Here is a 15861-nt window from a genome sequence, read left to right on the forward strand (position 1 = left end):
TGTCCAATTTTTCATTAACAATTTTATACAAACATTTTTCTACAAATATTCTTATGGTATATTGTCATTATTATATTTCAAATATAAAAAAAAGAACTGATCACGTAAATTAAATTAAAAACAAAGAAAAGAGTCAATAAATAAATAAATAAATAAATAAATAAAGGGATTCATCAAAATGCAAAATTGTTCATCGTCGACTATTTCAGAATATTTTTTGTTTCTTTTTTTCTTTGGTCCTATTCGTAAACATGACGTAACATTTAATTGTTTAAACAATTATCTCTTTTGCCACGTATAAAGCGTGCCAATTAAAAATCATGTCTAATAAATAAACATATAAACATGGCGTGTTTACATATTTAAAGTAAAAATATTTATATATGTATACAACACACATAAATATGAAGAATGAACGAGGTTAACCGGGGATTCATTGTTTTAATTCTAACTGAGAGAGAGAGAGAGAGAGAGAGAGAGAGAGAGAGAGAGAGAGAGAGAGAGAAAAGAGAAGAATGTTTAAATATTTAGATTAATAATCCCTATTGTTAAATATGTGTTTTTTTTTGTCATTATCGCAATGTAACTAAAAAAAAAAATATATATATATATATAACTGTTATATTAATAAGTATTGCTGTGCAATGCTAAAAAAAAAAAAAAAAAAGAGGTTATGTATCCTCTTTTTTTGTCTCATCAATCCTCATAAACTTTTCTTCAATATTTTAATGCACAATTGCTAAGTAATTATATCATTCTTTTTGATACAATGACTTTCAAAATCCTAAAAACATTCTAAATGATAAATTGATGCATTGCCATAAAAAAGACTTTACAAAATATTAAGTACAAAGTTGTCAACTTTTTTTATACATATTTCCAATTATAAAAAGAAAAACAAAAAACAAAACAAAAAAATTGAAAAGAAATCTCATTGACGACTTCTAAGAACTGCGACTACTAACCAAATCGAATTAGTTTTACCAATGTAACGTTTAATATGATAAGCTATGGCAAATTCTACAGGACCAGTAACATGATGCGTTTTAGTAGAAGCTAAACGTTCCGTTAAATCATCCAAATTTGATTGTCTCAAGTTCAATATGAAACCATGCATGTAATAAGCTCTGTACAATTGTTTCAAATCTTTTTTATCCGGTTGCCTAGACGTATTATTATCATCATCATCTTCAATCTTTGAAATGTAATTTCGTAGGACTGCGATAGCATGGCGATTGTAAATGGTTGTTAATTCGGCTGAACTACGCCAATGGGAAAATTTATCACGTAATTGTTGTTCCATTTGCATAGACGAATCACGAAGAGAATCTTCTTCTTCTTCTTCTTCTTGATGATGATGTACGTTCAATTCAAGAACTTGAACGATACGTTCATTAGTAGAAAGTGCAATGATTCCTATTGGACGCCAATCCTTGCTACTTTTCACATCGTATTTTAAATTATTCGCTAATATAGACTTTTGTAAATTCTCCCATATCTATAAAGAAACACATTTGTATATTTAAATGCGTAGTCAAAGTAAGAAACATCATTTCAAGATAAAAAAAAATACAAACACTTTCAACTTACACCAGAATGATTAATCAAATGGGAAACTTTAATTAGTGGACAACGACTGTCACCTGGTTTATAATGATCACTAGTTTCAGGATCCCAAATAACAGTGTCTGTATTTTCTTCTATGCTTAAGACAAATGCCGCATATTTACTTGTCTGAGAAGAACCTAAAAAAAGGTTTTATTAAAGTATCAAAAACTATTTAAAAAAAAAAAAAACAATTCATTTTAACACATATTGTTAATAATACCTAATAGTACGTATGTCTGCGAGCCAAAACTTTCAAGTAAAGATGCAAGTAAGACAGCACGACCATAATGATCAACCTTATTTGCATTTAAAGCTTGACGAGGCGTTAAAGGTCCATAATGATTGGGCACTTCCGGTAATAACATTGCTAATCTAGCCGCTTCTTCTGAACTTTGTATATCCGTTATTTTATATGGAGATAAAAGACAACGTTGAATATTTTTTAACAGAGTATTAATCGTACTATCCTCCATCAATTTAGCATTACCAGGTAATTCTAATTTCATCAGAGTATAAATTCTTGTATGAGAATGACCAGGACTGGCTTGTACATAACCAAATAACATTTTGGGACTACACAAAGGTGACAAGGCTACCCAACGTTCCAATTCTTGATAATTTCTATGATGTTCAAGAGGTATTCTTGCTTCACCTAACCACTGTTGACCCCATACTGGATGCTGATCGTACAAACGTAACTTTACATTGTAATCCCTATTCTTTCTTGGTAACTCAAAGTGCATAGTTTGATGCCATATCGGTGCTGGACCATCTGAGATTGGGGTAGTATGAATAATACCACCCCATTCTACTTCTAACAATGGTTGAACCAATGCTGATTCTTCTCTAATTGGTATTTCAACTCCACGTAAAATTGTAATGGAAAGAAGAGCTTTACCAATTGTGTGATGTCGATGCGTATTGGAGGATGGTCTTAATGGACGCCTTGCTTGTAATAAATTTCTAAAAGATAGATCCAAGAGAGAAAGAATGGGTTGTTCTATCACAGCTACATCTGGAGGTTTCATTATTTGTTCATCCTTTTTTTTAATAACAAGATTATCATCCATATTTTCAAAACGCAATGCAGGATCTTCCAATAAAAAATATTTGATTTCTTTATTGGATATATTTTTTCTTGGTCTATGTAAAGAAAGTGCATTTTGTGGATCATTCGGATCATTGCTTAATCTATGCAAATATGTTGTAGTAGTAGTTTCTTCTTGATTTGGACAATGTAAAATTAAAGATACGGTACATGTTACAGTACCTGAATGAATTTTTCCTGAATTATCAGCTATACCAAATTCAATCTCAATATTATTATTTTTAACCGAATGTTTTGGCAATGGTAATGGTAAAATAGTTGATTGACCATCTTTAGAATTAACTTCTATCGAAAGATTATTACATTCTGAATTTCTTAATAATAATTTATGTAATTTTCTATTAAACGGTTTATTAGTCTTACATATAACTTTCTTTTTAAATAAAAGTGAAACAGAAGTGATTTCAATGCTTGGTTCGCTATGATCATTTTTAGAATAAATGTCTACGCTACGTATTACAATTTCTATTAATTTTCCGGATAATTTTGGTGTTGTTTCATGATCTAACATACTTATATTATTAAGTAAATATGGTTTCGTTACATTACGTGTAAATGGATTACTTGAAGTATATAATCCATCTTCTATCAATGAAGTTTTGTCAATTTTTTCACGAGGACTATTAACATTTTTTATTATAACACTGTTCATCTGTTGATCGTTATTTATTATAGGATAAGCATAATTAAGACTAAGATCTTGTTTATCATTATTATCTAATTTTTCTTTCACAAAATTCATATTTTAAATATATTCATCACTTGTTCTGTTACACATACACTACGATGATGACACTTTTACTGTATTATTTTGTGTATACGACTATGGTTTCCATAGTAACGTAAGTACACGTGATAAACTACTCTACTACATTTCATTGATAATCGATATATTTACTAACAGTAGATTATATGGAAAAATCTTTTAAAAAGTCACGTGATCATAAGAATTTTCATTCAAGTAAATTATTTTTTAAAAAAGGAATCTATCTTATCGACATTCGGTAAGACCAAAGTGATAGAATTGGTAAGACAGACTTCTACTTTTTTAGTAATTTTTTTACCGAGCATCGATAAAACAGAATTTTATTTTACCAAACTTTTTGTTTGAAGTTAATATTTCTACTACTATGCACTTTTGGCAGCATATGTATTTGTATATTTATTAGCCTTGATATCACTGTGACTACCTTAAGTATTATTAATTTTAATCATTTTTAATGTTAGTGTTTATAAATTTGATTATTAAAAAAAGAAAAAGAAATTAGTGTTATATTATTTAAAATTGTATTTAAATTTGGTGAAAAATTTAGTAGAAAAAAATGTCGGAAGACGAAGTGGAAAGTTTTGAGATAACCGATTATGATTTGGACAATGAATTTAATATTAATCGTCCTAGACGAAAACTTACGAAAAAACAACAGATGCTTGGTAAGAATTTTAAAACAAAATATTAATTAATATTTATACAATGATGAATTAATAAGTTTGAAAAATACATTGTTTTTTGAGGTTAGGATACAACTATTAAGAATGTAAATGTTCATAACCTAAGTGACATTATTATTTAATATTATTTTAGGCATTTGGGCAGATGACAGCGATGAAGATGAACTTTCAGCAAGACCATCATTCAAAACGTATAATAAAGGACCAAAGAATTACACAGTTCCAGTTAATTTTGTTGCTGGTGGTATTCAACAAGCTGGTAAAACAACCGAAGAAAAAGAAGATAAAGACAAAGATGAAGACGAGGAGGATGATGCAAACACAACCCAAAAAGATGAGGAATATTTTAATAGTTCAAGGTATTTATTATAAATAATTGAACAATAATCAATCACTTATATATTTTTATTTTCTAATTAATTTCTTAAAATATTTCTAGCTCGGAGGATGAGAAACCAAGTAATTCTAAACAACGTGCATCATTTTCAATGAACGTTGAAGGTGATATAGCTGGTTTACGTAAAAAGAGATATCAAGTGAATCCTTCGTTTATGAAAAGTGGTGTTGGTAGTTGGGAAGTACACACTAAAGGAATTGGTGCAAAACTTTTACTACAGGTAAAGATAAATAATATTTTTCTATTATCTTCTTCTTAGGACTTTATCCTAAATTATTTCTAACTAAACAACCTAAAAATGTTATTTTAATAGTTCTGAGAACAATTTTCTATTATAACATAATATAATCATAATTAATTGTAACTAATAAAATAATAATTTTAGATGGGTTTTGAACCTGGAAAAGGATTAGGAAAACAACTGCAAGGAATAAGTGCACCAGTAGAAGCTCACTTTAGAAAAGGTAGAGGTGCCATTGGTGCTTATGGTCCAGAAAAAGGACCCAAAGTTATTGAAAAGAGGAAAGAAGAAACAGAAGAAACTAAAGATTCTAAACCTAAAGTATCTCAATGGCGTAAAGGAGATACAATTAGTAATAAGAAAAAAGTCAAATATTCATATCGTAGTGTTGATCAAGTTCTAGAAGATGGTAAATTAAAACCAAATAGGAAAGTTCCACTTTCTAGTGAAATGAGTAGGGTTAAAGTAATAGATATGACTGGACCTGAGCAAAGAATTTTAAGTGGTTATCATGCGATAGCTAGTGGTCAACAATATCCTGACGAAACTATTCCAAGTGTTAATAAAAAGGATAAGATCAATTTTGCTTTACCAGAATTGCAACATAATTTAAATCTTCTGGTGGACATGTGTGAACAAGATATCATACAAAACGACAGAAGAGCTAGACACCTTAACGACAGGGTCGTAGCTTTAGAAGCAGAGAAAAAAATTTATCCAAAGTTGTAGATCAACATGGACAACTCATTGATACTTTAGAAAATGTTCTAGCAGTTGTCGATAGATTAATGGACGAAACGAGTGATATAACGTTGCAAGATATTGCTGATGTATTTAAAAACTTGCAAGAGAAATATTACGAGGAATACAAAATGTACGAATTGGGTGATTTGGCAACCAGTTTTGTTGGTCCGAAAATAAAGGATTATTTACTTTCTTGGAATCCATTGATGCAACCTAAACAACCAATTAAATTGTTTGAACAATGGAAAGAAATTTTAGAAACTGGTATGAGTCCACTTCAAACAAGGACGATTTATCCTTACGACCATCTTGTATGGAATGCTTGGATGCCTTCTATCAGAGGAGCTGTACAGTAAGTTTTATGGAATTTTTATTTTCTTTACAATACAAATTCAATTGTTTTATATAAAATGTTAATGAGACTTGTTCTCTTTTTTCTTTTTTTGTATAAATTAGACAATGGGCATGCAGGCAACCAAATCCTTTAATAGAATTATTAGAACATTGGATACCATTGTTACCTGGATGGATTTTTGAAAATATTTTAGACCTGTTAATACTTCCTAAGCTTACATTAGAAGTAGAAGAATGGAACCCACTCACAGATACTGTTCCAATACACACATGGATACATCCATGGTTACCATTAATGCGTAAGTATTTAACAAAAATGTCTTGTTCTTATTTATCCATTAATTCGAATCAACTAAATTAATATTTTAAATAAATATTTTAGGTAATTGGTTGGATACGTTAATATATCCAATTATAAGACGTAAATTGGGTTCTGCGTTAGGTGGTTGGCATCCATCAGATAGATCAGCAAGATTAATGTTACAACCTTGGTCAGAAGTATTCGCTAAAGCTGACATGGAAGCTTTCCTAATTAAAAATATTATACCAAAACTTCAAATAGCTTTATCCGAATTTGTCATAAATCCACATCAGCAACACTTAGATCAATGGAATTGGGTGATAGAATGGAAAGAATTAATACCAGCACACATAATGGCTAATTTACTTGACAAATTTTTCTTCCCTAAGTGGGAACAAGTATTATCATTTTGGTTAAATCATTCTCCAGATTATGATCAAGTTATGAATTGGTATATGGGTTGGAAGGGTATGCTCAGTGATAAATTATTAGCTGAACCATTAATAAAAGGTATTTTACAGGATTATACTATATTTATAAAAATATTTACTTTTTAAGAAGATAACATTGAAATCATTTCTTTATTTTATAGAACATTTCAAGAAGACTATAGATATACTAAACAGAGCAATAAATGCACCACCAAGTCATCAACCAGGAACTATGGATCAAGTTTCGTATTTGAACAATTTGGAGAGGACTCAATCAACGATGATGTCACAAATGCCATCCGTGGTACAACCAAGGATAGAGGTAAATAAATATTTATTTTATCAGTGACTAGACTCTAAGATTTAGTCAGATTTAAGTTTCATATTTAATTTGATTTATTTTACAGAGATTGGCAGAAGCAGTGAGAATAGCAGCACCCCAAATTCATTTAGGTTTTAAGGACCTCATTCAAAGGAAGTGTGAAGAACGTGGAATACTTTTCGTGCCTATTCCAAATAAATACAGAGAAGCTAAACAAGTTTACAAAGTGGGAAATGTACAAGCATATATAGACGGTAAAATGATCTTCGTTTATCACAATGGAGCCAATTGGACGCCGACGAATGTTAATGCCTTGCTCGATATGGCAGAACTTTAGATAGAAGAAAACTTGTTTTAATTTATTTCCAAACAAAAAAATACTATCTTTAATGATACAAATATTTTTTAATAATATTCATATTTTTTTGTTTGTACATATATACATATATTATTGTATAATCAAGATCAATTTTATCCAATTAGAAAAAAAACAAAAAAAAAAAAGAAAAATATGTAAAGACAAATATATGAACAACAACAAAAAAAATAGAATTTATACTAACCACGATTGTACATTGTGTAATATTCCAAAAAAAAAAAAAATAATATTCAATTATTTAATGTAATCACATATCAACTTTGAACGTGTCAATAAGAAGTGTGTTGTTATTTTAAGAAAAAAAAGTACTATGGTTATATATATATATTACAGTTTGTTTTTTTTTTCATCTTCGATCTTCAATCTTATCTTCCTAGCACTTCTGTTCCGGTCAGTTTCAAGTCGAACGCGTGTAGGCGCCTCTGGTTATCCCACTACCCAAGGTGTAGCTTTTAAAACTCCTCCATATGGAAAGTTGCTTGCTTTATTCCTATGGAACACCCCATACTTGCTTCTCAGAGTTTGTACATATATTTACATATGTGTATGTATGTATGTATATATATAGATGTGCGTGCGTATGCATGTAAAAGAAATAAATAAATAAAGAGAAAGAGAAAAACAGGGCCAATGAGTAGCGTGTATGAAACGTTAGAGGAGGAGGAGGAGTGTGGCGTACACATAAACGATAAGTCGTAGTATCGTTGTGTTGTTAGTATACTAACACTAACGTATGAAAAACGTATACTTGAGAAGAAACTCAAGAGACTGGTCCAGGGAGAAGAGGAAAAGAGGATGGACGTCTTCTCTTCGCCTACGCGTCCGATCCATGCTCTCTCGGGTGTCGAGAAAATTTGCATCGACGCCGAGGACCGTGTGTGTCTGCCTAGTAACCGGCTGTCTCCACTGTCTTCTCTTTTCTTCTCTTTTCTTCTCTTCTTTTCTCTTTTCTTCTCGGCTTGTCCACGACCATAAAGAAGATACATCTCTTCTACCAAGAGATACATCTTTAGTTATTTCAAATTTACATTTATTTTATTATACCATTTTCTTTTCTTTTTTTCTTATTTACATTTAAACTCGTGTTATTTAATATATTTGAGTAAATAATAAATATATTTTTTTTTTGAGTATTATTTTTATAAATATCATATCTTTATTTATGGTAATGTTAAGATTTTAATTAATAAGATTCTTAACATTGAATTATTGTAAATGGTGATATGTATAGGATTTTCTGTGTGCCATTTTATTGGCTCTTTTTAGAAGATATTTTAATAAATATTTTTATTTAAATTATATTATTTACAAATTTTGTATTATATTATAATTTTATATATTAATATATAAAATTACAAATATATATTAATATATATATTTATATTATTATAATATTTTAATATATTATAATATTAATTTATTATATTATATTAATAATTATATTATAATATAATATAATTAATAATAAAATAATATTAAATATAATTAATTACATATTATAATTATATTATTATATATATTATTTAATTATATATTATATATAATAAAATTATATTATTTAAAAACTGTATAAAACTTCAATTATATTTAAAAAAAAAATAATTTTCTAATAGTTTATAGTTTAGATATTCAAATAGATTTCATTTCAATTTATTAAAATATAGTAAAGATTTTTCTCACTATCTATTTGCACGTAATACAAAACTGTTCCAATGTGTGATATATTTTTCAGTAATAAAATCCACATTTCCAACAAAATTCACACTTCAAAATTTGTCTAACATTAACGTATAATTTGCCCTATATATAAATAAAAAAAATTGTAATAAATTATTAACACATAATCCTAATTTCAAATTGTTCAATTTAAAAAGGTGAATATATATATTTTTATTATCAAACATTATTATACCTCATTTTCATTTTCTCGATGGTATATTAAAACATTCATCTTATCTGAAACTCGTTATACGATATAAATATATATATATATATATATATATATATTTAAACGTTCATAAATAAATAAAAGTATTCGTTTAAATAATCTAACAGAGAGATCAATCGTGAATATAAATTTTCTTCTTCGATTTAAGAGAATCTTCTGTCTCTCTCCCTCTCTCTCTCTCTCTCTCTCTTTCTCTTTTTCTTTTTATTCATTTCTCGTTACCTGTTCTTTCCTGTTTTTAATCTCTACACTCACCAATTACCACCTGTTTTACAATTCCATTATAAGTTCAACATAGTGAATGTGAACGCAAACGCGTTCGTTGTTAAACGAACGAGGTCTCTGAGAAAAACTCGATGAGAGTTTTGTCGCTAACACTTGCTCGTAATTTTCATTGTCGGTTGGGCCCCCTTTTTCTTTATCGTACCATTCACGATTTCATTTTGCTTATATCGTATACACAGTGTGTATACAAATTATTGTTCAAGATATTTTATAGTATAACTTTGGTGATAGAGAAATCACAAGTCTTCGAATGAGAGAAAGAGAAAGAGAGATGTCGAACAAAATATAAAACAAACTAAATAAAAAAAAATCTATTTTGCATATACAACAGAGTTCTTCTCTTATTCGCAAAGAGATAGAATTATTATATCCTTTTTTTTTTTTCTTTTCTTTATTTTTTATTTTATTTCTTTTTTTTTTTTTTTTTTTTTTATCTTCATTTGCAAGTCAATTAACTGCAACGCGACACCCATAACGTTAAATCAACATAAATTTATGTTGAAATAATATCATTTTGTTGATACTTGATAATGTGCATAAATTTATCGATCATTATTTATTACTGTTATTATTTATTTAATATTTGACGAGTTTTTGTTTGTTTATTTTGTAAATTGTGTACAATTGAATTTTAATGATATTCATGTAACATGATCTAATTTTTTTTATTGTGGGGGAGGGGAAACTAGTGCAGTACTTTGATTTTTAGGTTAGAAAATAAATACTAATTTTATTATTAATTTATTTTATTGTTTATGATAAATATTTCTAATAAAATTAGATGTATGGTCACAAGTAATTTTGAAATTAAATATTCGAATTAAAAAAAGAATTAATTGGAATGTACAATAATTTATTTCTATTAGAAATCTATGAATAAAAAGAAAAACAACATGGCAGAAGCGAAATTGTATAATATAATATAACAAAAACCTAATATAATAAAATAAATAAATTATAAATAACCTAATATAATAAATAAACCTAATAAAAAAAAATAATAAATCTAATACAATGAAATAAATAATTAAAATAAATATTAATTTCAAATAAAACAACTACAAAATACAAATGCAAATACAAATAAATTATTTTCAAATTCTTCGTTAAAAAAAAAAAACCTCTTTCACCATTAACGATTCCTATAAATTATTTTTAAAATATTACGTGTGTTAAATATTAATATTATAATACTAAACTAAAATACTTAAAAAAAAAAAAAGGAAAGAAATTTCTAATTCAAGAGGATGAATACCAAACATTATCGTAATTCCAAATTGAAGAACAGAAAGGATTGAAAAGAAGATGGTTGTTAAATGTCGTCACACGGATAAACAGAAATATGCGAAAGGGGAGACGTTCATATGAATGTTTTAGTTGTGTTTGTTACATTTGTATTTATCTAGTACATATATACACATAAATACACACACACAAACACAAATATATATAAATTTACATGTATTATAGATAAATATAAATACATGTACATATACACGTTGGTTGTGTTATATTTGTATTTATCTAATACATACGTAAATACATACATACATACTCATACACATATATACATACACAAACATATAGATTTACATGTACTATATATAAATATAAATACATGTACACATTGATTGTGTTACATTCGTATTTATCTAATACATACATACATACATTTATACATACACACTCATATATAAATTTACATGTATTATACATAAATATATATATACATGTGTACGTGTTGATAGTAGTAGTGTAGTACGTACAACGATTTTAGCAAAATGCGATCGTGCCCAAACATTCCAATCCCACGCAAATCGACCTCCCTAAGAACCACCATAAAATGGCAAGTACTCGTTCCTTCGAGAATGAAAGAAAGAAAGAAAGAAAGAAAGAAAGAAAGAAAGAATGGAGAGGATAAAAAAATAGAAAGAGTAAGATAGAGAAAATACGATAAGGCCTATGGAACGATGATTTAATACCTGACAAGATTTTTCTCTTTTTTTTCTTCCTACTTTTTTCTTTTTCCAAGTACCACACTTAATCCTATCGAACGACATTTAAAACTATACATAAATATACAATTACGAAACTTGAACTTCTATTCTCTTTTATTTTACAAATCTCATTTATAATAAGCCATTTTTATTTTTTTTTTTTTTTAATTATTATTTATTATTATAATATATTTATAAATTAATATTCAATTTTAAGGTTAGGTAAACAAGATTACAAGTTTGGTAATACAAAAAATTGTAATCAAAATTAAATATAATCGTTGTTAAAAATATCATTAATTTAGCAGTTTTTTATATTTAAATTTTTTAATATTATTTAAATAAAAAAAACAAACAAAAATATATTAATTACAAATATATTATTTAATCTTAAATTAGGCAAACGAGATTACACTTTTGATAATGGGGAAAAACCTAATCAAAATTAAATGTAATCGTTGTTAAAAATTTCATTAATTTACAAATTGTTTATATATAAACTTTTAAATATTATTTAACAACAAAAAAACAAACAAACAAAAATAAATTAATTAAATTAATACTTAATTAAGTTAATTATTGTAATACTTTATTTAATATATTATTTGATCTTAAATTAGGTAAACAAGATTACACGTTTGCTAATACAAACAACTGTAATAAAACATTAAATGTGATCGTTGTTAAAATTCTCATTAGTTTACAAATTGTTTATCAAAACAAAACAAAAAAAAAATAGACAAAAAATACTTTAATTAAAAATAAATACAAAAATAAATATAAGATTGCTAAAAGAAATTATTTAAAAGTTACAACTCTAATTTAATGGATTTAGTGTTAAAAAAACAAACTTGAAAAAAAAATAATAAAATATAAAATTTTATTATCGAGGTTACCGATTGGTTTGGTTGGTTACCTGGCGATACACCTGCGTTATCGATAATATGTTACGATTTTACGATCTCGTGGTTGACTGGAATCGATTATATATTATTACATCGTCATACTATGTTATATGTGTGTGTGTGTCGTATTCAAGTCGCGTGAAAGGTTTTTTGGTTGCGTAAGTGGTAAGTCGGATGAATTCGACCGGTGATTTAGAGGATTAGGCATTCCAAGAAACTAACGATTCTAAAGAGTTAAAACCTTCTTGTAAATACATATGCATAACTATATATATATGGGATATGTGTGTACGTGTGCGTTAAGTTAAGCTGGTACGCCGAATAAGCGTGGGTGTTGAAAGGTGATTTGAAGTGAGAGAAGTTTTATTACTTTGACTTGACTATATTCTATAAACGAGTATATTATTATTTTATAAATATAAATATAGTAAACAACGTTTTGTTTGTTTAATAAAAAAAAAAACCATATTTAGATATGAGAGTATAAACATATATTTTTATTATTTAGAAGCATTCATTCAGAGGGAAAACAAATCTTGTTCTATGCAACTTTATATGCAACTTTCTATGCAATTCAATACATAATTTTATAAATATAAATATAATAAACAACATTTTCTGTATTTAATAAAAATTATATTTAGATACTCATATATATATATATATATATATATATATATATATTTTTTAATATTTACGTGCATTCATTCAGAGGGGAATAAAGTTTGTTCTATACAACTTTCTAAGCAATTCAATACATAATTTTCTAAATATAAATATAGTATTGTAAACAACATTTTATTTAATAAAAAAAAATATTTAGATATTCAGGTAAATATATATATATATATATATATATATATATATATATATATATATATTTTTTTTTTGATTATTATTTAGGAATATTCATTCAGAAGGAAACAAATTTTGTTCTATGCAACTTTGTATGCAAATCAATACATACTCAATTCACATATATGTAATATATATTGTATCATATGAAATATTAAATATAAATAAAAGAAATATTATATATATATAATTACCCAATATTTAAAATAAAATATCAACCCTTATTTATCTCCATTTAAAATATCTACTATTGAATAAATTATTTATGCATCGTTTAACTAGTCTTTAAAAAAAAAAAATAAAAAAAAAAATGAAAAAAAAAAAACACTATTACTAACCGGCGGAAGTTATAACATTGTTCTCGATATAAAATTCTCCCCCCCCCCCAAAAAAATTAATCTTCTCTTCTATAGAATGTATAGATAATAAGTGTATATAAATGTGTTTCTGTGTTTGTGTCTGAATATGTATATGTTTGTGTTTGTATTTACGTAGAAGAGACTCGTTCATTGTTCCACCAAGGATTTTCACTTTGCTCCTATTTTCGTATTATCCCAAAGGGCCTCCCAGGTTGCAACTTCTCTACTATAATGCATCGAACTATATTATTGCCATGGCACTGAACGCGCTTATGTTCAAGTTCCAAGACACCATAGTCGTTTATATTCTCTCACTGTTGAGAATATAGAGACGTTAACTATGCTCTTGAATACCGTTTTCTTACTCTGATCCTTTCTTTGTATCACAGATAACAAAAAAGATACATGCGTAAACGCACACGCACACGCACACGCACACAAACATACATACAGATGCACATGCAGTACGCATGCAGTTATGCATTTTATTACAAAGTGTACAAATGTATTGAATAAATAGTTTTCTTTTGATATGCAATTTCATTTTGTAATAATAAATATTAAAAAAGATACATGCGTAAATATACACTCGCACATACATACAGATTAACATGCAGTACGTACTGCATATACGCACTTATGCATTTTATTGCAAAGTGTACAAATTTATTGAATAAATAGTTTTCTTTTGATATGCAATTTCATTTTGTAATAATAAATATTAAAAAAGATACATGCATAAATATACACTCGCACATACATACAGATTAACATGCAGTACGTACTGCATATACGCACTTATGCATTTTATTGCAAAGTGTACAAATTTATTGAATAAATAGTTTTCTTTTGATATGTAATTTCATTTTGTAATAATAAATATTAAAAAAGATACACGCGTAAACACACATATACACATAGAGCATGAATGCACTTATGCATTTTATTGCAAAGTGGACAAATGTATTGAATAAATAGTTTTCTTTTGATATGTAATTTCATTTTGTAATAATAAATATTATACTAATGGTAAGAAATAAATTTGTTCTTATATTATAAATATCATTGATGAAAATTCATGTTTTATTCGAGTGTGTGTATGTGTGTGTAAATATTCATTGATAAATTTATATTCGTTCGATATGTAATTTCATTTTACAATAATAAATATTAAACTAAAGTTGAGAAATAAATTTATTCTTATATTATAAATATCATTGATTCAAATTCATGTTTTTTATTCGTGTCCATGTGTGTGTGTGTAAATTTTCATTGATAAATTCTCAAACCTATACACATATGTGATTTTCTCTTTTTCGTATTACTTATATAAAAAGAAGAAAAAGGTGTTTGAAGCTTTTAAAATTCAAGTTTCGAAACTTCATATCGATGAATATATATATATATATATATATATATACGTATAATACTCTAGCAGTTTACAGACACACATATACACAGACTATCACTTAGGCTTAACTCGTGGATTGTGTGACGCGACTAGACACACGACTTTATGCTTACGTAAAACGTGCCACGCCTACATAGCAAATCCTAAACTTACGATTCTAGTGATTTTATACATCCGGTGCACCGAAATCATCCAATTGAAAAAAAAAAAAATAAAAAAGAATACACTTTCCTCGATTATTAATTCTTCATTATTTTTCCTTATTTGACTTAAACTATAATCAATTGTACAGTATGACTCATAAATTTTCAATGTAATAAAACAATATTTTATATACGCGTTTTCTTACAGTGTAAATACACACATGATGTACTATATATATATATGTATACATCAGATTGTTCGTTGTAAAAAAATATATCTTTAAAATTGCATAAAATATAATTGATTGTCCAATACAATGACCAATGTTGACACTCAGATAATTAAATCATCGTATCATATGCACATATGTGCATCATAACACACATGTGCATACTCGTACGCATTTTTATTAAGTGTGGCAAATGTAGGTAAATGTATTTTTATGTGATTGTAAATAATAATAAAAAATAATCAAAAAAAAAAAAAACAAATATAAATGATTTAATTATTCTATAGGGTGACACATATATATGTGTTTGAACAAATAAGGAAATATCGTCTATCTTCCAACCATGTTAATCCCCATACGTGACACTCATATACCTATATATTTATTTGTATTT

General features: G+C 26.9%; 2 protein-coding genes across 2 annotated transcripts; one reads left to right on the plus strand and one right to left on the minus strand.

The window, feature by feature from the left end:
- Positions 1-812: 812 nt before the first annotated feature.
- On the minus strand, positions 813-3746 carry LOC107072367 (coiled-coil and C2 domain-containing protein 2A). Its single transcript, XM_089175930.1, has 3 exons — positions 1829-3746; positions 1591-1745; positions 813-1498 (listed from the first exon to the last, which is right to left on the minus strand). The coding sequence occupies exons 1-3, from the start codon at positions 3456-3458 to the stop codon at positions 932-934; spliced, it is 2352 nt and encodes a 783-aa protein (XP_089032056.1). The 5' UTR covers positions 3459-3746; the 3' UTR covers positions 813-931.
- A 145-nt stretch (positions 3747-3891) lies between these two features.
- Positions 3892-8283, plus strand: sip1 (septin interacting protein 1). Its single transcript, XM_015332250.2, is given in 9 exon segments — positions 3892-4147; positions 4299-4524; positions 4605-4782; positions 4948-5509; positions 5512-5899; positions 6004-6200; positions 6284-6712; positions 6795-6955; positions 7041-8283. Coding segments are annotated over 9 exon segments (2502 nt in total). The 5' UTR covers positions 3892-4038; the 3' UTR covers positions 7293-8283.
- The last annotated feature ends 7578 nt before the right edge of the window (positions 8284-15861 follow it).

The sequence above is a fragment of the Polistes dominula genome, unplaced genomic scaffold (genome assembly GCF_049000335.1).
Source record: "Polistes dominula isolate Pdom_NZ unplaced genomic scaffold, Pdom_raw_medaka contig_21, whole genome shotgun sequence".
NCBI lineage: Eukaryota > Metazoa > Arthropoda > Insecta > Hymenoptera > Vespidae > Polistes > Polistes dominula.

Excerpts from the sequence above, each read along its gene's own strand:
- LOC107072367 (XM_089175930.1), bottom strand. The coding sequence starts at position 3,458 with ATGAATTTTGTGAAAGAAAAATTAGATAATAATGATAAACAAGATCTT. Across the intron at positions 1,746-1,828 it reads GCAGACATACGTACTATTAG|GTTCTTCTCAGACAAGTAAA; the intron begins GTATTATTAACA and ends ACCTTTTTTTAG. Across the intron at positions 1,499-1,590 it reads ATTTGATTAATCATTCTGGT|ATATGGGAGAATTTACAAAA; the intron begins GTAAGTTGAAAG and ends GTTTCTTTATAG.